A 22,955-nucleotide genomic window follows, 5' to 3' on the forward strand; every position below is an offset into this window, starting at 1 on the left:
CTCTCCTTCCTTCCTCTGCCCTTCTCTCCTTTGCCCCTTTTAGGACCGTTATCAGGGATTCTCTGGGCAGAAAGAATGTGGCCCTTTCTTTGTGCTTTTGGGTATTTTGTAAAGTATAACGAGTGCTTTCTTAAATAAGATAAAAAAAAATAAAGATGATGGCTCTGCAATGAACAATAGTGTAAATCAGCTCTTAAAGGACACAGTATCCTGGCATTATGAAGGCACCTCATTGTATTTCTACAATTTCTATGCTCTGCATTTTAGAGTCTCCAAATAAACACTGCAATTGTAGGCAAAAATAAGAAGAGGTGAAAACATATTGGAGTGGTGTCAGTGCAGCCAGCCCCGTGGGCGCCCTGTGTGGAGGCTCCGCTTCCCCTGCGCTCAGCACTGCGAAGCCCGGGTCAGGGGTCTGCCCGTTGCCCTGAAGGAACAGTGCAGATGGTGTGAGCCCTGGGGGTGAGCCTGGCTTGGACCTGGCCTCTTCCTGAGAGCCATTTGCTGGCAGACCTCAGATTTCCTGTAGCCACAGTTAACAGCTCCAGCGGGTTGAAGTGCCCATTTCGGGATGAAAGGAAGGAAGGGAGCAAGCAGTTCTGGCCACGGAGAAGATGTCCATTTCACCTGTCTCGCTCACCTGTCTCTGCCTGCCTCAGGTCCCACCTGCGCCTGAGTGCATCCTTCCTCACTCCTTCTATATCTAGCTCTCGGGCCACGAGCCCTGCTTGCCACTGTCGTTCCTGCAGTCTCTGTCCATGCCAGTCCTCACCATCTCTTTTCCCTGAATGCCGGTGCCCCATTCAAAGAGTTTTTGAGTTCAAAGAGTTCCATTTTGACAAGGAGAGGTGACAGGAGAGCAAAAGAAATAGCCAGCATGCCTCTTAAATAGTGAAAAGGTGCGCATACTAAAATACTACCATCCAGCATGAGAAAAAGCTGAAAATGCTAATAGGGCGATTTCTATGCTCCGACAGGAGCCATTTTCCTACAGAATTAGAGGTTCCCCAGGAAACAACAGAGAGGATGACCAATCAGAATGGTCGGGAAGCCTCCAGCACGGAGTCTAGTTTGGATGCCACCCAGAGCCTGGACAGTGGTGAATTTCAGGACAGAGTAGCGCAGAATACTTCCCATGCCAAGCAAGGACACAGTGCAGCGGCCCTGGAATGCCACAAGGCAGGAAGGGTGTTCTGCCACTTCTATGTGTACCGCATATAGCTGGGTACCCCGAGGAGCACTCCCATCTTTAATTCAAAGGCATGCCAACTCTGGGAGGCAAAGAACAAGCCTTGTGATACTTCAGAGTGGGACCCACCAGAGGCGACAGCTGCATTTTACATCAGGTGAGCATATCAGCTGTCAACATTGAAGAAACCTCCTTCCTCCGCATCCTCTCGCACTTGGCAGAGTTTGGTGTGTGGGCTGGTCTACGCTTTTCACTATGGTCGCCCCAGGGCCCAGCATGGTGTTCAGAGGTACCCAACACATGGGTGCTGGCCTGGGTTCGCGTGTACCTAAGCGGTTTTACATCTGGCCATCTGTATACCTCGGCAACTAGATGATAGATACATGAAAGAGAGAACAACGAGGGCCACATTTTGAGAGTTCTTTTTTAATGGGTGTGCACAGAGTAAGAGGAATTCTGGTCTCCCGGCAGACCTGGGAAACAGAACTATGTTCGCAGAGGTGTTTTCAGGGCCAGGACAGCAGCTACTGAGAGGGAACAGGCTAAGGGAGTGTGTGAGCGAACAAATAAGCCCACAGAACTCTATCAGTCTGGAGTGGTGTCATGGCTTAGTTAGTGCAGACCTCGAACTTCTGTCTCTCAGAAGCCAAACTCCTCATTCCTTCAGTGACTCACTGACCCAACACAGACTTTTTTAGAACTTACAAGGAGATCACTTACTCATTTAGAATTCATTCAATTACCCAACAAATACTTATCAAGGCTCTTCAAAGAAAACCTAGTTCCTGTTCCTGTCTTTGAAGACATCTAAGTTGCATGTCAAACAGGCAAATCAACAATCATGATGCAGTAAGGCAGGGGTGGTAAAGGCGAAAGCCATGAAATGCCAAAGGCAGCATGGGAGATGGAGCTATCTGAATGGGGGTACAGGAAAGATGCCACAAGGCAGCAGTGTCTGAGTTGGGGCTTGAAGGCTGGTTTCGGGGCAGGCGAGCTGAGAAGCGTGGGTGGGTGAGGTATGTTCTCTGAGGGAAATGGTGTAGAAACGTGCTCTGTAAGGTCATACGGAAGAAGGACCGATAACTAAGCAGCTAATGGATGCCCAGCACTATTCACAGGCCCTGCAGATAACCGGAAGTGTAAGTGGGATACTTACAGGGCTGGTACTACCCTCAACACGCTTGTAACTGAGCAAGGAGTAGAGACACATACATACAGAATCAGATAGCTGTACCTCGAGCCAGAGTGAGACGAGCTCCATTCAGGCAACCGTATCCGTCATACCCATACGGTACCTTTCCATCTGGGAAGCCCTTTTGCAGACATTATATCACTTTATGAGAGCATTACTCTTAATTGCTATTAAACCAGACTTTCCCCACTACATAAGCTACAAACATAAATTATGCCTCACACCCATGAGAATGGCTACTATCAAAAACCCAGAAAACATAAGTGTTAGCAAGGAAGTGGAGAAATTAGAATCCTTGTGCACTGTCAGAGGGAGTGTAAAATGGTACAGTTGCTATAAGAAACAGTATGGCGGTTCCTCAAAACATTTAACATAGAATTACCATATGATCCAGCAATCCTACCTCTGAGTGTATTTCCAAAAGAACTGAAAGCCAAATCCTGAAAAGATATTTGCACACCTCTGTTCACAGCAGCACTATTCACAACAGCCAAGAGGTAGAAGTAACCCAAGTGTCCATCAAAAGATGAATGGATAAACAAAATGAAGTATATACATACAATGGAATATCATTCAGCCTTAAGAAGGAAGGAGATTCTGACACATGCTACAACATGGACGAACACTGAGAACTTTATGCTTAGTGAAATAAGCCAATCACAAAAAAGACAAATACTGTATGATTCCACTTACACGAAGTACCTAGAGTAGTCAAGTTCATAGAGACAGGAAGTAAGATAGTGGATCCCAGGGCCTGGGGAGTGGGGTGGGAATGGATGTTGTTTAATCTGTAGAGAGTTTCGGTTTTACAGGATGAGAAACTTCTAGATCTGTTGCATAACAATGTGAACGGTCCTTAACACCACCGAAGAGCACACTAAAAAATGGGCTACAATGAGGGATTTTATGTTATATGTATCTTACTCCATCAAATATGTGTATTTTTAAATCGCGATCCATAACGAGCGAGGATGTAAATACTCGACAATTCTCTTCGCAGTAGGAAAACATAGCTCGGTCTTTTGGGGATAACTGGAAGGTGGGGACCACTCCTGACCTCACTCGGCGGAATGCAGAGGACACTCTGTTATACTCTTTCCCCTCGTCACTGACGATGCCCACACTTCCAACTCTCAACCCTCTGAAATATTCTCACAGCTCCTTTGAAGTATGTTGTTGGCTTAGAGTGAGAGCAGATGATCTGCCTAAAATCACACAGTGTGGGGAAAAAAAAAACATTCTCAAGTCTGAAACCTGCACGTGTGGCAGCCTGGAAGCAGAGTCGGCCGTCTATCTGAGGAGATGCTGCCAAGGAAAAAGATGCCTGTTGCAAAGAACCAGAAATCACAGGCCATTGTCTCACACTGTCTTATTTTTTCAAAATGCCAGCGGGGGGGTGGGGGTGGGGGGGGTTGGGGGGTGGAATTCCACAAATTAATTTCCTTTGTAGAAACTGTGGGAGTTGATATTTTTCTTTGCATTTACCTAACTAACTCTCGTTCTAGCCTGGCTCACAGGAGCATTTAGTCACTGGTTTAGTGGATGAACCGACGGAAGGTTGTGGGATGAGTGACCTAGGATGTTCCTCGCACCATTAAACTCCTTCTCTTCGTAACTACGCCTGTTCAGTTCCCACAGCGAGAATGCCAAGCATCAAACGTCTGATGCTTGAGTCCATTTTGTAGCTTACCTAAGATAAAAAAAAATGTAATATGATGAGGACGTTCTAATAAAGTCTACTAGTCAACAGGACTGAACAGCTCACGGCAGCAACAGAAAACGTGGTGCAATTACAGTTTCTATTAAGGAGAGGTGTCCAAAGCACTCCAAGCCAGTGCTTTGCGACCTCGAAAAACAAGTGACTTCAAAAGCCACGGACCTCAAAAACCCAAACCTGATCATGCCTCCACCCCCTGCCTGAAACCCTTCAACATCATTCCTAGTATCCAGAGTCATCCAAAGCCAGCTAGACACTTAAAGCAAGATGAACGTGGAAGCAAGTTCTGTGAGGAACCAAGAACGGATGTGGAGTCACACCAGTCTTACTACTGTTCTTTTTATAGATGAGAGGAGAGATATGTTAAAAACGCACACTTACTTTTTTACCCTCCATTTACAAAATCAAAATTTCTGCATTTTTCTAGGCTTTGCTAGAAAATGGGCCCAGTATATAACACCAATCTCTCCAGGGTTCGCAGGAGGATGCTGTGATAGCCCCGAGCAAGAGCAAGGTGCCGGATGGAGATGAATTTTAATGAGGGCTCTATGCCCCACATCTGCAGAAGCCGACCCAGTCCTTATGGACAGGGCACTGTCATCTAGAAAAATAGGGGCTGAAGGCAGAATGGGGGCTTGAGGTCATAGCCTGGTCTCAATGTGACAGTTCCACAGCACCACGGCCCAAGAGGTCGGAGCATTTGGGAGCTCGCGATTTGGATTTTTAATTAAATTCCACTTCCAGACCTCCATGGAGAAGAAATAATTCTAAATTCTTATAAACAAAACTTCTGAGCTGTAAAAATAACATGAAAACATTCTATTGAGAGTATTTACTTAAAAAAGAATTGTGAAAATGATTCATCCCTATTCCAATCAGCAAAATTATATTTAAATATGATCAGAAATCTCATACAACCAATTTTGATGTGGACGTGGTCTTAGCCCATTTGTCTTCACCATGAAACATGGATGTCCAGCTCTGCTCACTCGTCATGGGTGAGGGGCAGGGGCGGGGCAGGGGGGTCGGCTCTACCATCTCCCAGATGACCAACAAAAAACCGGGAAGAGTCTTATTAGCTCGGTAATTATAGCCATGACAAAACTATAGCAATGGTTCTCAACCAGGGACAATTGGCCTTCTTGGGGACATTTGGCAATCTCTAAGGACACTTCTGGTTGTCATAACTTAAAAAAAGAGTGGTGATAGGGGGCAGGTAGAGCTACTGGTAACTAGTGGGGAGAGGCTAGAAATGCAGCTAAACATCTTACAACACATGGGACAGATCCCTCGCAAAGAAGAGTCTAGTCCAACACCATGTCAGTGGCGCCAAGGTTGAAAAATGCTGCTTACAGAGAGTTCACTGTACTGATACTGTTCTAAGTATTTTGTATATATTAATTCATTTAACCCGACACTAGGAGAGAGGCACCATTATCATCCCCATTTTGCAGATGAGGAAACTGAGGCTCAGAGAAATGAAGCACCTTATCCAAGATCACACAACTAGTAAGTGCTAAGTTAAAAACTGGAACCAGGTCGCCTGGGTCCAGAGTCTGTTCTGTCATCGGCCTGCACACGGCCTCCCTCGCCTGACTCTGAGGGAGCCCTTCAGAGCCAACCCGATTACACCCGGTAGCTCCATCTACGTCGCTCTGGCCCACGTCTTCTCCTTCTGGGTTATGGCAATGGACTCCCTGCTTCCAGACCCCTCGGTTCACGCGCCCCAATCTCCCACTGCTGCCAGAGTGACCTCAAAAACCCGAATCCGATTGCACCTCTACCGACTGCTTGAAACCCTTCAACGGTTCCTTGTCACCTACCTACAAGGCAAAACCTAAACTCTCCAGGATGGTGTCTGAGCTCCAGTAAGAATCAGCATCTGCCTCCAAACCATGATGCAAATCATGAATAATGGAGCGCTGCGCCCATGTCTCTGCAGCGACTCTGCCTGTAATTCCCACCCCACCTTGCTTATCTGGCAAACATATACTGACCCTTCGAGAGTCAGTCCCTGGAGGAGTGTCACCTCCTCCAGGAAGCCTTCTCTGAACACTGCAGGTAGAAATGACCACTCCCTTCTTTTACCTTTTACTTTGACAGCCTTTATTCAAATGTGATACCATTTTTCTTCCCTTTCAAGTCTGTCCCTCAAGGTCAGGGGCCTTGCATTATTTTACTTATCTCTGAAGTCTAGCCAAGTAACTGAATAGTCAGTCACTCGGCAAGTATCAAATGAAAAAAAAAAAAAAATCCCAAATGGCTTGAATCCTTTCAGGACAGGGGAGGCGGTCACTATCTGCAAAGGAAATCCATTCCATTGAACGCCGCCATTCTTAGGGGGCGGGTCTTACATGAAGCAGAAGCCAATTGCAGCAATGCCTTGATTCCAGGGTCTAGCTAAATACCGCGAGTTGGCTCTGACCACTAAACCAGCTGTCCCTTCCCCCAGGACGAACAGACATGGCTTCAGGAGCCCTCGTGACCCCGCACGGTGTGCTTAATTACTAGGCAAACCCAAATCGCGACAGGCCTAAGGAGAAGCCGGCCACGTTTTGGAAGTACACACTGATTCCTGAGATGCTGCTTAAAGTGGACTTTAAATCAGGGGTCTCAAGTGCAAGTGCCTATGGGCCCAGGAAGGTAAGACCCACGAACGAGGGAGGCAGGAGGTGCTGCGATACAGAGAGGAGAGGCTGTGGATGGACCGAGCGTGTCTGTGCCAACTGCTCACCTCCAGGATCGCCACCGCGTGGGAATGGAGGCCCAGCATCGCCAGGTCTTTGTGTGTTTTTGAGATAAGCTACAAATTTGCATTTTTTACACGGTGGTTTTTTTTTTTTAATGCTGGTAACTTTTTTTTTTTTTTTAATTGACAACAATGTGTGTGTCAAACCAACCTCATTTGGGGGCCAGCTCTGGCTGTAAGCTGTCCTCTTGTGGCCTTGGCTTTAAATAAAGAATTGCTCAAGCGATTCCTAAATGTATGTTTTTGTATTTAGTGGTGGAAATGTGCGCAGATATATTGAGAGTTGTGGACAGGACAGAATTTAAATGTGAAGTTAAGCTAAAACACTGGGGTTAAAAATATGTTGAAGGCATACATCACCAAAGAGGACAAGCAAAACTGTGGGAAAACAGGGAGCCTTCCTAACCAGCGTCCAAAGGCGAGGAAAACACATAATTACCCGTCGACAGAACCATCTCCAGCAAGGCCTGGAACAAGCTGGGGTGCTGGGCTCTCAGCTCCTTCTCCCAGGGGAAGGCTCTGCATGTCGAAGGTCTCCCGTACCTGCACTTCAGGTCCAGGTAGGAATTCCCCAGGTCACCTGCAGGAAAGAGAAGCATGAGATACCACTCCTCTTAGGAGAGGGTAAGTCTCGCCTCTCTAAATCCCCTCTCCCTAAATGGAACCAGAAATAAGAGGCCAGACTTCATGTTACTGGATATGGGTTGGGATCTGAAATTGGTGTGATGCCTTTGCCCGGAGGTCACAAATTCAAAGCCAAGTCCGAGGGAAATGTGCCAAAGTTGCTGATGGCTGTTGAATAATTCTACAGAATGAGCAGCTGGCCTCAGACTGGTCCCCAGGAGGCCAATATCTAGGCCATTTTGTTGGCAGTGTGAGCTGAGAAGCAAAGACCAAGGACCCCCAGGGAGGCGAGGAGGGAGATGTTAGGAAAATCTTCTCAATCCCCCCGAACAGATCAGCATGCAAGGCTGGCCTTCCAACTCAGACCGTCTCTCCTCAAATGTGATCAGTTATCAAAATCAGTTTCTTTCCTATTTGGGACATTACTATTCCTATATATCTTCCCCCTCTTCTGACAGCATTGTATTTTCTAGATGATTCAGAGGTGAGAACAGCATCTGGGGACCAGTATAGCCTATTCTTAAATTGAATTACAAAAAGTGTGCCTTTCCACATTTACCTGTCACCATCTCTAATCACTCCCTGGGACTGTTTTATGCAAACCCCATCGGGCCAGAGTGTGTTCAAGACACATCGACTTCTCCGTGGCCTGGAATGGAAGTCTAGCTCTGGAGATGGTGAGATATGTGGGCAGGACTGAAATACTCAATTTGCTTTTGCTGATGGTAATGGCCCCACAGGAACTTCTCTTCCAGAAGGAATATGTGTGACTAAGTCTAGTGTTACCGCATCAGGCAAGAAGATCCACAGCACAGAGAATCCGATCAGTGCCAGATCCAAGCTGGTCCATTGGAAGACAAGACAGGACCAAGTTTTATAACCGGTAAACACCCCATATGAGTGAAAGGGTGTCCATGCAAATAGAGCAGGCACGAAAGCAATCTGTTTGAAATTATTCGTCCCCTCTGTTGCAAATTACCAACGTCTTCCAGAATGAGTCAATTTTAAGGATTTAAAAAATAAAACCTAGTCCCAAACAACAAAGTCATTGTTCAACTTTTCTGAAAGCTAATATTCAGTTATTAATGATCTAGGACAAAAGTGCTCTGGTGGGGAAACATTTCTAATGATTAATTTATTTTCCAATTCATTTTTATTTTCTTAGACTGCCCTAAGATCCCGTTATGAATGGGAATAATGAAATGCGAAGCTCAAAATACTCTCATTTGTATTCTTAAACTAAATCACATATGGTTAAAGCTATGAGGCAGGTTGGGCTGTTGTCGGCTATTGGTGTTGAAATCCAGTGGAATGTATACTTTTACTTGTACCTATCTGTGGAGGTCATACCTGTCCCCATGGGTCAAAGTCATATACGTTCCATTTTAATCCCATTAGAAAGAAGCCAAACTTGTTGATACAGATGTGCAAAGCTAAAGATTGCCCTCCGGAAGCTCAATACTCACATGCTTCCTGGCTCCTGCCCCCTTGCTGTACTGTAGATGCATACACAGACACTATTTCTTGAACCTCTGCACACCTTTCATAGTATAACTTGATTTGTTCAGCAAGTTGCTTCTCAAGGAGGGGATTAAAAATCTACAAGAAGAAAATCGAATGAACAATTGTCATCAAACACGCACTGATACCTAAGAGGCTGTGTTCAGGCTGATTTCCTTCTCCCCCTGATATCGCCAGGTGGTCTTTGTTCACAGATGATCTGCTCTGGATTTGCAAAGGGAGGGTGTATTGCAAGGACTTGCTGGCTCTAGCCACTTCCCTCGATCTTCTTTTGGTGGCATCTTTTCCTCTGCAGGGCTTCCTGAAAGTCAGGATGTCCCAGAGACAAGGCCTCCACCCTCTTCTTGACCCCCACGGCATGCTGTCCCCAGAAGAGCATATTCATCTCCCCTTCAGTTTCCCAAGGATGCCATGTCCACCCGTGCTGTGCCAGCAGACTGGGAGCCCTTCTTCCACTTTCTTCTGTTTGGGAGGCTCCTACTCAACCTCCAAGGGCCAGATTCAAGGTCATCACTTCAGAGCGGCTCCACCCCACCCTCACCTGGTTGCCAAGGCCAATGTTCCCACCTCAGTGTTCCCCCGCATGTATTAATTCTTTCGAGACTTATCTTTTTAAGACCCATACAAGAAGTTCCTCAAGAACAGAGGCCTTATCTTAACTCAGTGTTTTCAAAATGCAGGTTGTGACCCCTTAGAGGGTCATGAAATTAGTTCAGTGGGTTGGAACCAGCAGTGATTTTTTTTATAAAGTGGAACCCAAAATATCAGAGTACATTGAACATAGCAAGAGTACGTATTCAGAAAAATCTGTTTCCATTTTGTATTATATAGATGTATGTGTATGAATGTATATACATGTGTGTGCATATGTGTCTGTGTGGGCATACATATGTACTGTTCATGATATTAAATAGATGTCTTATTGTGGATCACCTTCAAAAAAAGAGTTTGAAACCTACCATCTTAATTTATCTTGGACACCTGCCTCGGAACCTAGCATAGAGCCTGGTACATATTAGGTGCTCAATAAGTGTTTGCTGCACAAATGAATAAATAAATTTCGTTTTTTTCCTTCTTCATAGAGGGCTCTCAATAGAAGTTCTAAGATGCACCCGCGGGTGGTAGGGATCCCCATTTTTCCTAACCGATTTTGCCTAGTGACTCCTACTTTTCTCAGAACAAACCCCACAGGGTCACGAGAATGAAAGAAAGGCTCCTCGTCCAGGGATCGGGTGCTCTCCTCACCCAGGCAGAAAACTCAGCCGCTGCAAAGTCCCCCTTGTGGGGGGCCCCTCGCGTCCCTGCAGCAGCCCTGCTGGCCCTGGCCCGGAGGGCGGGACGGTTCCACCTGCAGGCGGGTTTTGGATGCAGCATCCGACGGCAGATGCCATTCTGAATACAAGGCCCTCCGTGCCAAACCCCCAAGTGTGAGCCGAAAGCCCAAGCTTCTGAAGAGAGCAGTGAACGGAACCAAGATTCTCATTTGCTACGGTGTCTCCTCTCCTGCTACTTTAAATAATAGCGTGTGGAAGGAGCTTTACCAAATAACAAAGACTCTCTCCTTTCATTAGCTTAATCACTGGATAGGCAACAGCCTGATAAAAATCTACTCTCTATAATTAAACCAGTAGTTATTAAAACAGAGGAAGTAAATGGTTTCCATTTTATGAGTACTAAATGAACCAAATGTTAACAGAAATCTATTATTACGTTCGCTGGGGGGGAAAAGACTCAATATTAATAATGTTTGATGACAGAGCCGATGAGAGATCCGGCTTGGATAAACCTTTTGTTTAGAGCGGGTTCCGGGGACCTGCGCAGCGCACCTATCACGCACGAGCACTAGCACACGTGTCCTTGATCCCCTGGGCTCACCTGTGCAGGGTGCAGAGCACGGAGGCGATAGTACTTCAGGGGTCCAAAGAACCCTTCAATGCCGGCCACATACCTGCTCCCCCCGATAATGAAGTACCCAGCAGTGTCATTATAATGGAAATCTTCCCGGAAGCTGCAGAAAAACACAAAGGCTCTGAGTTTGAATCGGATTTTTAGAGAGACTCTTTCACTGACCCTCACCGACTTACCTTAAATTTCCACAAGCCCTTCTCTCTGAGACCATTGTGGGGTCTGGAAGACTTGGGCTAGGATGTCAACTCTGTTATTTACCAGCCATGTGACCCTGGACCTATCCCTTAACTTCTTTGAGATTGAGTTTTTTCTCATTAGTAAATTATAGGTTTGTTCAGAGAATTAAGTAAAAAAAAAAAAAAGGACATAACACGTCTAGCCAGGTGCCTAAATACCCACAAAGTACTGGCTACTGAAATTGGCGAAATTGTTTGGAATCATTACAATTATTTGGAATTGCTGGTTATAGCTGGAAATAGTATCCTCTAAAAGGAATAAAAAGTTGTTGAATGGATAGAAAGTGGTTGTGGAAAAAAACTGAAAACACATCCTAGTTGATAAGAACTGAGTTAAGAGGAGATGGCCACAGCAAGGTCAAAGGTCTTGACCAAAAACAAGAGGTCAGCACAGGTGACACACTGCTGTAAGTCTACCTTGTCCCGAAAGACTTAAAGGATCAGGAAGGAGAATGGAAGGAGAACTGGGCTGGCACAAATAAAATCCCCAAAGTTATTTCCTGAAGCTTTGAGTATATTCGCCAAAGACTGGAAAACTCCAGGTGTCTGTCATTGAAGACTGGCCCACACCCACCCGCGGGGTCCTGGGCGTAAGCTTTTCTACTCTACAGCTTAAAAAAGAGACAAGGGGCTCTGCGGCTGACCTTAAGTGAAGAAAATAAAAGTGCAGAACATGAATATGCCTTTTATTTAAGAAAGAGGAGGATAGATTGCGGGGAGTATTTGCATAAGAACTCTGTAGGTATGTATGAGAAACTGATAAAATTATCTCCCCGTGGAGCAGGGGTAGGGGTAGGGCATGTAGGGGATGGAGTAGATGGGGGCAGAGCTAGAAGCAAGACAGCTAACCGTATACCTTTTCCTATAGTTTCGATTTTTTAAACCATGTGCACTCATTACCTATTTAAAAATTAAAACAGGAATGGGTGAACAAGGTGTGATCAGAGCATATGTGAACAGCAAGGGGGGTCAAGACAGGCATCAAGCGAGAAGCCAGGCAAAGAGGAAAGAGCCAGGGAGTCCAGAGGGCAGATGGAAGCAGAAGGAAAGAACACGAAATGTCAGGCGGGCCGCCAGGAGCCCAGAGAGGCACACGGGCGGTGGGCCAGGGCGACGCGCACGGGGCCAGGGCAAGCTACCGGTGGTTGGGTCAGAGAATCCAGGCAACTTGGGGTCGTCACAGGAGAGGGGATGGACCGTTAGCAAGGAAGCTGATCCTCAGCAGGTACACCCGGCTGGATAGAAAGACAAGAGCAAAGAAACGGGCACTTGCGGACAGCGTCAACTGAGGGCACCCAGAGGGAACCCTGAGAAACGAGCTACGCACGAAGGCAACGCAAACGGAAGAAAGTGCTTCTTCTTCTTATATTCCTCTCTGCAGAATACCAAGCTTAAAGGGCCATGAGAAGGTGATGGTCTCCTGTCTTTTTTCAGGTGGGACCACAAACTTACTACCTCTGAGAGCTATGAATTGATTCTGTTTTTCAAGATCTTGGGTAAAATCTCTCTTAACAGAACTCTGCCTAACCCACCCGCCAGCTCCCCTGATGGCCGATCCCTACAATGTGCTGGATGTCTGCTTACCGGAAACTTAGTCTTCTCGTTTTATAAATGGAGAAGATAATAGTAGCTACCTACAGAACTGTTGTGAGGATTACATGAATTGTTATTTAAGCAATGCATCTGGAATAGTGCCTGCCACACAGGAGACACCACACTGTTCCCTAGGTTATTATTGTCAACCTAGTCCCCTGTTGGACTTTTGCTACCATCTCGTTACATGCTTAGAAAGAATAAGATCCATGTGTTCTCAAACCTGTTAATGCCAGTTTGTATGGTGATTGTAATTATACAATTTAATTAAATATGTTACCCAATAAAATATGAGTGGGGCAGAAAGAGTTATTCATTCTATAAAAATTAAGTTGAATATTTTGGGTAGGCTCAGTAAAGAAGGGTTACTAAAACAAAATTGTGGAATTAGGACAACTGTAAAACGGTAGAAAAAGAAGTTGAAGAAATCTAGATGGAGTTTGGGCTCTGATAGTTTCACAAGTGTTTTTGTTTTCTTCTAATCAAAAGAAACAGATACTGGATGCTATTTATGCAAGAAGATCACAGGGAATTCCAATCAGTAGACCTCTACTCAAAGGAAAAGCTCTATCTAGAAAGACTGGCAAATGAATGTACATTTTAATTTTTTTTTTATCAAAATCAAATGTTTAAGTTATCTTTTTTTTTTAAATGGATCTTTGCTTTAACTGAAGTTTTCAACTGATCAATAAATTACTTGATCTCTATAGTACTGGATTTTTTAAAAAATCATCATCATTATTATTATAAAATGAAAACAGGAGATCTCTCTAGCCTGGTCTCCAACATTTTTCTCCTCTAAAATTCTCAGTGGCTGTACAAAGATTGCAAGAGATCCTTGTACTGGGCACTATTTGATGGCCATCAATTTCACTGACATAAAAGCTGAGCTAGACTCTTCCAGAGCCCAGGCCCGTCCCTTTCAAAAACCTCGGACATGCTGGCACACTATCTTTACTCTTATCTGGACATAGGAGGGTGCTCTGGTTTATTACTGTGGAGCACCAGCAGCTTGAAAGATAATCACTGTTGTTAAACAGACCTCACTCAGAATTGGGAAATAGCTCCAGCTTGAAGGGGTAGGGGAGGTTAGAGACTCAAATTAGCTAGCTGTCCCTCTCACTCCTTAGCATAATTCTCACCTTCCACATCACTTCCTCAGGACCTGCTCTAAATTCTGATTCCTTTGTCCTTCTCTCAAGCCACCTTATTATTCCTTTTCTTCCCAGCATTCACCACAATTTGCAATTTTAAATTTATTTATGAATTTGTTTGTTCACGATTTGTCTACCCCACTAGATTTTCTAGCTCCATGAAGGAAGGGACTGGCTGTATTTATTCCCAGAGTCCAGCACTGTGGCTGGCATGTGGTGGATGTGCTGGATGAATGAATACATACTGATGGATGAAAAGGTGGATGGATAGATGGACAGATGGATGAATGGATGGATGAATTCAAAACTGTACAGGTCTGCAGTTGTCACCTGTCACCAAATGGTACTGAGAGCCTTTCATTCGTGTACAGCACTTAATTATTGATCTTCCTACACCAACTTTGTGGAAGAGCAGCTATCATTAACGTTTGCATTACGGAAACAAAAAGGAAGGTTAAGAGGCTTTTCTTGGAACATCTATAAACATCGTAAATATTTAGTTCACTGGCTCAGCCCTCTTTGAAAGTGGAATTCCTGATATCTAACCACAGGGACCCCCATGGGCCTGGTGTTAACCCTTTAGTTGTTCGATCGATGGGGGGAGGGGGTTCCAGGGGTTTGGGAAGGGCAGCTGAGGTGGCGGTGAGGTCTGAGCACTGCCGGTGTTACCAGCTAAGGAATCATTTCAGTGCTTTACCTGGGATGCTGAACTGGTATGTACCTGGAAGTGGGTCTTCAACTCTGGAACTTTATATGGCCATACCGATTTTATCTTTTCTTAACATTTTAGTATTTTGTTCATCATGGATTCTTTACACTAATTTTTAATGTTAAAAAAGTTGTATTAAATGTGATTACTGTTCTGGGTTGAATTGTGCCCCCCCCCTCAAAATGCACATCTTGAAGTCTGACCCACGGGTGCCTCCGAATGCAACCTCATTTGGAAACATGGTCACTGCGTTTGTGGTTGGTTGAGATGAAGCCACACTGGAGCAGGGAGGCCCCTAATCCAATATGACTGGTGTCCTTATAATCAGGGGAAATTTGGACACAGACACACACGGGGGGAATGCCATGCGGAGACTGGAGTTAGGCTGCCACAAGCCAAGACGTCGGAAGCTGGAGGCCTAGCACAGACCCCGCCCCAGAGCCTTCAGAGGGAGCATGGCCCTGCCAACACCTTGACCTCAGACCTCTAGGCTCTAGAATTATGAGACAATAAATCTCTGTTGTTTAAGCTACTCAGTTTGCGGTACTTTGTTCCAGCAGCGCAAACAAACTAATACAATTACCGAGGTTTGTGTTTGCTTTTGTTTTTGTTTCGCCTCTCTCATTTTTCCTCCTGGTCCCGGCCTTGAATCATACTGAGATCTCTTTGTTTATGACTCACTCAAGTCAGCCTCTAGATTTCTGGGAATTAAGAGGAAAGGCAGCCCTTACATTAAAAAAAAAAAAAAAAAAGACTCTATGAAATTCAATCTGTTGTCAGAAATGTCTTTGGGTTGGGGGTGGGTGTCAAGGAGGGGAAAGTATCATTGAGGATTTCATATCCTGAAACGCAAACCCTTCATTTCCGGGTCCCCTTCGCGGAATGGGGCACTCGAAGGCATTTCCGAAGAAGTCACAATCATCTGTTGCACCAAAGCGAACTCCCAGGCCTTCCTGCTCTTGAACTCTTTGGAGAAGAGCCCGCAGCCACCTGCTGTTCAACAAAACTCCTGTCCCTGGCTTCCCTCTGATTTGCCTAAACCCACCTGATGCCCTGAGACTTCTGCTCGGGTCTTAGGCCTCAGTGTCTACGCTACAATATAGCTATCAAGTCACCACTGACCTTTTCTTGTAGGCGATGGGATAACATTCTTTAGCCTTTCTATAGCACTCTAATCCTTTAATCCGGCCATGAAAATAAGAATTGTTCTATGTGCCAGTATCCAAAAGAAATCGGCTTGACTTAACCATAAGCAGGAATGGGGAAAGGGAGTAGAGCGTAGGCCCTTACTCTCCTATCTCTTCCCCTGTTTGCTTTCCTTTCTGTAATAATTGGTTTTCAAGAAAATTTGGGTGGTATAAGGACTTTTGAGTGAACGGAAACTGTTTGGAAAGGCAGCTTTGTGCTTGGTGTAGTCAAAAGGGCAAAGGAATGGCTCCCTACCCTGACGGTCCTGATACATTTTTTAAAATTATACACACAAAGCTGGTAATTTTTGTTTCTGTTCTTTAGACTTATTCATAGGTATACATATATTTGATTATATATATTATCAATCTATGATGAGGTATCTTGAGTCTTGCCCCATCATTCTGCCACTATAAAACCTGCTATTTTACAGAAATAGAAAAGCAAATTTAAGAAGTTATGAAATACAAGGCAAAGGACCCAATTCTCAGTTTCTGTAACTCTTGTAGAGAACAGTTCTATAAAGATGAAAAGTTACACCAATATCAACAGTTGCATACATTTCAAATTTAGATTATAAACATAAATATGAAGACTGTCTGCTTTTATGTTTTATACTAACCAAAGTTACCAACTATTCTCAATAAGCAACATTAACACTTTGATTTATTTTTCAGAATCCTTCGTGGAAGATAATTTTCAAAGAAAATGAATTATATAAAGTGCCATGAAAGGAAGAATTTACAATGAGATCTGGAGAGAGAACAAGTTTTTCTTGCTTAGAAAAAAAGATTGTGGAGGAAACCGGGAGAGTTTGTGGATAGTAAAAAGAAAAAAAAAAAAAGAAAGAAAGAAAGTACAAAGACTAGCCACAGGGCAGACTCTTCTATGCTAAGAAAAGGTGAATAAGGAGGTGTGAGAATAATGTTACAGTCCATGAAGATTCCTTAACCTTCACCCAGCAATATTTGAATCAAAAGAAAATCTCACTTACCTAATTGTCTGATTATGGTAGCCTTTCAAATCCTGTCCAATGCTGGTGATTACTACGATCTACAGTGGGAGAGATATACAAGGATCAGTAAGGCTTCAACATTTCACATCACAAATACAGTCCTGGTATAAATTACTCATAAAATGTGCTGCATAGTCTTTTACCTGCTCGGTTTCTGCAAAAATAAAATTAACAGCTTACTAGCCCTGTGTATATTTTAAGACTTAAGAAATTTGATTTCTCCAAATGACTTGATGTGGTAAAAAGATCTATCATACAGTGTTTCCCAGTGGATTTCGGATATTTCAAAACTACAAGCCAAAAGGTTCACTTAATGTGTTTGTGCTCCAAAGCTTGTTGCATAGAAAGACAAGGAAATGTGTAAGATACTACAACGAGTGTTTGAAATTTTACTCGGATTTCATGGGAGCCTTAGGGGGGAAAACGAGATTGGTGCTACGTGTTCTTCGAGCTCTACTGTCCCTCACTCTCTTTTCCTAAGCACTGAGATTCGTCGCTGTCATTTCAATGATAACAATGTTTTTGTCATGGATGTTATTAGCCGTCACGCATTCTTCTCATGTCTTGGATTACGACAGAAGCCCCTGGAGTTAACGGGCTCCTTCCAGTTCTCCCAGTGCCAACAAAGAACCAGTTTTTGCCAAATCTGTGCCAGCCTAACATTTTTGATCCTCAAAAATGTGCCTTTGACACTGTGTCTGTGAGACAAACTAACCCATAAAGAACCAGCCCCATTCAGCCATATACGAAATGAAGAAAATGACTCGAACCAGTTGTTTTCTCTAAACCAACCATTTACTTTAAGTCGGTTTGTCTATTTAGTCAAAGCAATGAATATCGTAGCCACACCGCAGATGTGGATTTTGTGAAGAAAAACAATTAAGTATTGTTTGGGGACCTATGTATATTAAGGAGACCAGATGGAATGGAAAGAAAAAAGACAAAAAGTCTACTAAAAAAAAAAAATCTACTCCTTTTTCTTTCCACCCCATCTGGTCTTCCTAATTCTTCTCTCTTGCTTTATCCAATCATGTGCTCTGCCATTGAATTCATCTCTTTAATTAAAGAACTACTTTGATTTACTCTTCTTCTGCTAGAAAAGCTTCCATGACGCCCTGCTGCTTTACAAGTAGAAATCTAAATTCCATGATATTCAAGATTCTCCACATTCCACCCCTAAAGATAGTCTCTTCTTCTATTAATGTCCTACAATCTGCAAATTTCTACTCCAGTCAAACTGGTTTATCTGCTCACTCCCAGCCTATGCACTAAAACGCCCCTGGCTCTCTCCTCATCTCAATTCTCCCTATTTGTAGGAACCTTCTCTACAAAGCCTTCCCTGGGAATCCCAGCATAAAGTACTGTCTCTCTTCTCTGAATCTATATGAATCGTTGGGCAATTAAGCTTGCCTTACGATGACCCTTCACTTGCTGAATATCATGTCCATAAGTAGTCTATCAGCTCCTGGAGCACACTGTCTTGTGTACAGCAGGTGCAAAATAAGATCTGTGATTTGCTCTGACGGTTTGATACCTGTCTAAGCGACACGAGCACTGAGCTGACCTTCTCAGGAGAAAAGCAGCCACCAAGCTATAATGTCATCGTATGTTCTCATGTAAATGAGAAACTAAAATATGGACCATAGCTGTGCCACCTGACATCATTAAGGAAAGAAACTAATGTACAAAACATCCCAGCTAACATTTCACAGACTCTCCTCGGGAAAGCAAAGACTGACCTGATTTCTTTTCTCTTTAGAAAAAGGAAATGTGATAAACCTAACCACCAAGGGAAGTCTGTGTATTATCTAATACACAAGACAAACAAGATGTCTCTTCCAGTTTTGTTACCGGAAAATCATAGATCAATAAGAAAAGCTGATGAGAAAATAAAGCCACTAGAAAAAAAGTAGCATACTGACATCATGTAGACTAAAAAAAAATGGAATTGTCTTCAATTATAACAACAGATTTATAATCCAGAAAGCCTGTGTTATGAGAGTTTGAAACAGTTATAGTGTTTTATAGTACAAAGTAGATAAAGATCCTCTGTTCCACCAGAATTATCACTTAGGTTTGTTAATTATTATTTGTCTGTTTATGCCAAACATAAACAATTGTCTCAACTTCCAAAAACAGTAGAACCATTTCCTGACTGAACTAACCAATAAATTTCTTGCCAAAAATAAAAATAAAAAAAGTTGTAGATCTGATAACCCTATATAAACATGGCTGATGCTGTTTTAACATTTATCTTCACAAAGCCTATCTCACCAGGGGAAAAGCAATGAATTCCTCAGATAATTGTGGCTATATAGCTGGCTATATTATTTACTCATTTGCAATATGGTCGAAAGAAGCACGTTAAAAGCCAATTAAACGGTATGAGATTCTTATGATTTAATCTTCCATCTATAAAAGTTTGATCAAAAAAGCGTATAGTTGTAAAGAGTTTATCATTTACCACAAATTTGCTTTTACAGGTTTTCTTGCTCCCTGACTTTACAGTGATGCTTAATGTTAAGTGATGATGCTGATATGATTCATGGGCAGAAGTGGGGGATGTGCCCACGGATACCTGGCCTCCGTTAAAAGAGATATCCAGTCGAAACCACTCCTTCAAAGGTAGGATGAATTTAGTTTTCACAGCAAGGTCTTCTCCTATGACAAGATGCATCTGAATATGCAAGTGGCCTAAAAGGAAAATTAAAGCTCATGAAAATGACGAAAAAAAAAAAATAGGAGTAAATGAGGTAGCTACACCTTTTCAACAACTGTCCAAAGAAGCAACCAGACTAGATCGTCTTCCTTCCTCATTTCACAAAAATCAAAGCAAAACAAACACAACTTCATTCCTTTGTAAAGAAGACATTTATTTTAAGCTTCAGGACAAAAGTTTAATTTGAAGGCCACATTTGATAGCCATTGCTCCCATTAAACTTGCGACATTGGCAGTATCTTCCTTATTCTATACAGATATATTTGCCAATAGATAGAGCATAAGAAAATGACAATATCATTTTAAAGTTCTGTTTCGTACTTACCCTCTTCGGTAAGAAATACAGAAGGCGTGCCGTACATCTCATTAGAATCAACAAAGTACAAAATCCCGCAGAGACTGGCCTTGCAGTAATGGAGTAAGTAAAGCCACAATGAAACGGTAAACCTGTAAGAGTGAGGGGAAAAAGATTCTGCAGATTGATATCATCCAAGAACAGGTAATTATAGTTAACAATGACCAAGTAAATTGCTTTCTTTCCAATGAAGGGATGAATTCGCCTGCATGTTCATCATGGGAGATCAGCTTGCAAAGCTTGATTTTTGAGACAAAGGAGGTAGTTACAGAAGCTGTAAAAGACAGGAGTTAAGCATCATTGTACAAAACTAGCAGACATTCTACCTTGCACCAAAAACTCTGTTTCTGTGCCTCTGATAATCTCACATGCTTACCATTTGAATTCTTGATTAAGGCTTATAAAACCAGACACAGAATAAAACTCTGGATTTTAATAAGAGGTGATTTGATAAGAAGCTATTCTAATTTCGATGATTAAAAGAAAAAAACATAATTAGGGCTTTCTGAGCAATTTTGTTTCTTTCAAAGATAAAAGCCCTAAGGTAGAAAAAATGTCCTACTCTGCAAATGGCATCACTAAATGCTAATCGGGACACATATATACTATTTTAAGGCACACATTAGGTTGCTCAGTATCACAGTTCTGGCTGACCAATCTGGAACAACTAATCTAATTGTTCCATTTCCGGACTGGGACTATTTTAGTTAAAAAAAAAAAATACTGTACATCTGTGATTTGTGGAGTGAGGACAAAATGACAGTAGGCAACTTAACTAGGACACGTTTAGCCACAATATATGATCCATCAATCACTCGGCAAATATTTGCTGAACACTTGTTTGAAGTCACATACTATCCTAGTGACCAGCAGTTCAAAGATGCGGAGCTGGAAGTAACTGAATTTTGCACATCAAACAAGAATCAGGGTCAAAACAAATGCAAAAAAATTCTCCCCATCACTCCAGGAACCAATTCGAAGTCTGGGTTAAAGTATCAGCGACGTCAGATTCTTTGGGGATATATCCAAACAAGCCCTTTAGAATATTCTGAGCTTTATAATCTGGCCTCCAAATCAGTGGTAAGATATGCAGACAGATGGTGCCACACGGCTCCCTCCTGACCCACCCGGCTGAGCAAGCTCATGAAGATAAGTTATTACAAGGAAGCTTAGTAAGAACATACGCTCAGTAAAGTGACTCAAGATCTTTCTACAGCCAGCAGTATGGGAAGAATTAAATCACACTGCTAAATCCATCCAGTCTGAGGTGAACCAGGAACCATTTTCAGCATCTTCGATTCAGCAGAAAGAAAGAAAAAAAAAAAATCTGAGTTTTTGCTGAAATCAACAGAGAAGATCAGAAGCAGTAAGATCTCCAGCAGCTCATCATCCAATCTTCCAAGACAGGAAAGGCAGGACAAAGGCCGCAGTCTGTGCTGGCTGCGGCTGGCTCTGCTGGAAATCTTGCGAAGGCCTCAGGCTCCAATGCCTTGCTCCCTACTCATGTCATTCCTGGGATGGACATATAAAGTCTAAGGCAAACTGAGGATTGCTAAGTGCAAGAATAATTCAAGAATACTTGGAAGTTTTCAGGTCCACAAAATCTGCCTAAGATGTACAGACCTCAACATTTTCCCAAAGCATGTAACAAAAGATTTGCCCTCTTTAGGGATTCTACTAGCCTGCTCCAGTTCTCAGAGAAAAAGAGCATGGCCCTACCCACCCCCATCATCTGCCCATTCTTACACTGGGTAATCTATCCGCTGGCGTCGGGTGGCCTCCAGCTCACGGTTCTGAAAACTTGGGAACTTCTTCACGATGCCTGTGTTCTCTCCACTGGAGGCATAGAGAAAGCCCAGGAGGGTGACCAAATCTGTAAATGACCAGACAGCTGCCTTTCAATTATCTCCAGAAAAGCATTGTTCCCCAAATCACATTCTTCCTAGAACCCTCTGCCTAGCTTCCAACATTTAAACAAAATAGTCTGCAAATAATAGCAAACATTTATTGAATGTGGACTATATGCCAGGTGCCTGCTAAGCATTTTACAGAGCTATCCCAGTTAGTTTTCACAGCAACCCTATAAGTAGCTTCTATTATTAGTCCCATTCTATAAATGAAAAGTCCGAGGCATAGAGAGGTAAAATAACTTGCCTAAGGTCACAGAGCTAATAACTGGAGAGCCAAATTACAGTTTTGAGCCCGGGTTTTATGCGCTTGACTCTTTTACATGCCTCCTCTATTGTTAAAGAAAGCATTTTGAATTTATATAATAACAGTAACAGTTAACACTTCAGCAGGACTCACTATAGTCCACACTGCTGCAAAGTAAGGATAATTTAATTTAAAAAAAAATTCACTGAATCCTCATCATTATTATTCCCAGTCTACAGATGAAGAAATGGAGGCACAGCTGCCAAAATAATAACTAACATTTATTTAACACTTAGACTATGCCCAGGCAATATGCTAAGCACATTTCAGAAGTAATCTCATTTAATTTCACAACAATCTATGGAATAGGTTCTATCCTTATGCCCCATTTAACAGATGAAAAAAACTGAGCCTTAGAGCCTGTTACATAATAAGAAGTAGAGCGGGGATTCGAACTCAACCAGTTTGATTTCAGAATGCATGCTCTTACAATTGCAGTTTTTTTTTTCTTCTATGAAGACTTTTCTAGTAAACTCAACACGTTACCCTTTGCAAATCTTCCTAACCACACCCCTTAAAACTAGAGGGCCGTCCACTTTATTTTGCAAATGTGGGGGAACGCTGTGGCTCTAGAAATGAGGGCGTCCATGACTCTTAAAGGGAGAACTTAGTTACTTCATCTGTATTTAACACCTGCCGCTTTAAACAAGGCGAATGGGAACTTCTTATTTCCTGTGCCCCCCTCCCTCCAAAGAGAAATGAATTTACTCATCTCAAACTAAGGATCAGGATCATTTTTCTCTTTCTCTAAAATGCTCCTTGGTTTAAAGGTCCGTGATTAAATAGTGGCAGCAATCTATTTCCCTGGGCCTCCCAGAGAGAAAAGAGTTGATTTCTGTGCAAGTTTCTAAATGCCAATATGAGCACAAATT

General features: G+C 43.1%; 1 protein-coding gene across 2 annotated transcripts in view; it reads right to left on the reverse strand.

Moving 5' to 3' along the window:
* Positions 1 to 22,955, reverse strand: part of SEL1L3 (SEL1L family member 3) — a 93,598-nt gene that overhangs the window by 48,572 nt on the left and 22,071 nt on the right. The window contains exons 3-9 of one of the 2 annotated variants that reach the window (XM_036227566.1): positions 21,616 to 21,760; positions 19,840 to 19,961; positions 19,374 to 19,489; positions 16,775 to 16,833; positions 10,868 to 11,000; positions 8,938 to 9,070; positions 7,287 to 7,427 (exon numbers count right to left, since the gene is read on the reverse strand). In XM_036227566.1, coding sequence (XP_036083459.1) covers positions 7,287 to 7,427; positions 8,938 to 9,070; positions 10,868 to 11,000; positions 16,775 to 16,833; positions 19,374 to 19,489; positions 19,840 to 19,961; positions 21,616 to 21,760 — 849 coding nt within the window. The remainder of the gene's footprint in view (positions 1 to 7,286; positions 7,428 to 8,937; positions 9,071 to 10,867; positions 11,001 to 16,774; positions 16,834 to 19,373; positions 19,490 to 19,839; positions 19,962 to 21,615; positions 21,761 to 22,955) is intronic. The other variant, XM_036227567.1, reaches the window with a different exon arrangement.

The sequence above is a fragment of the Rousettus aegyptiacus genome, unplaced genomic scaffold (genome assembly GCF_014176215.1).
Source record: "Rousettus aegyptiacus isolate mRouAeg1 unplaced genomic scaffold, mRouAeg1.p scaffold_m13_p_10, whole genome shotgun sequence".
In the NCBI taxonomy this organism is placed as follows: Eukaryota; Metazoa; Chordata; class Mammalia; order Chiroptera; family Pteropodidae; genus Rousettus; species Rousettus aegyptiacus.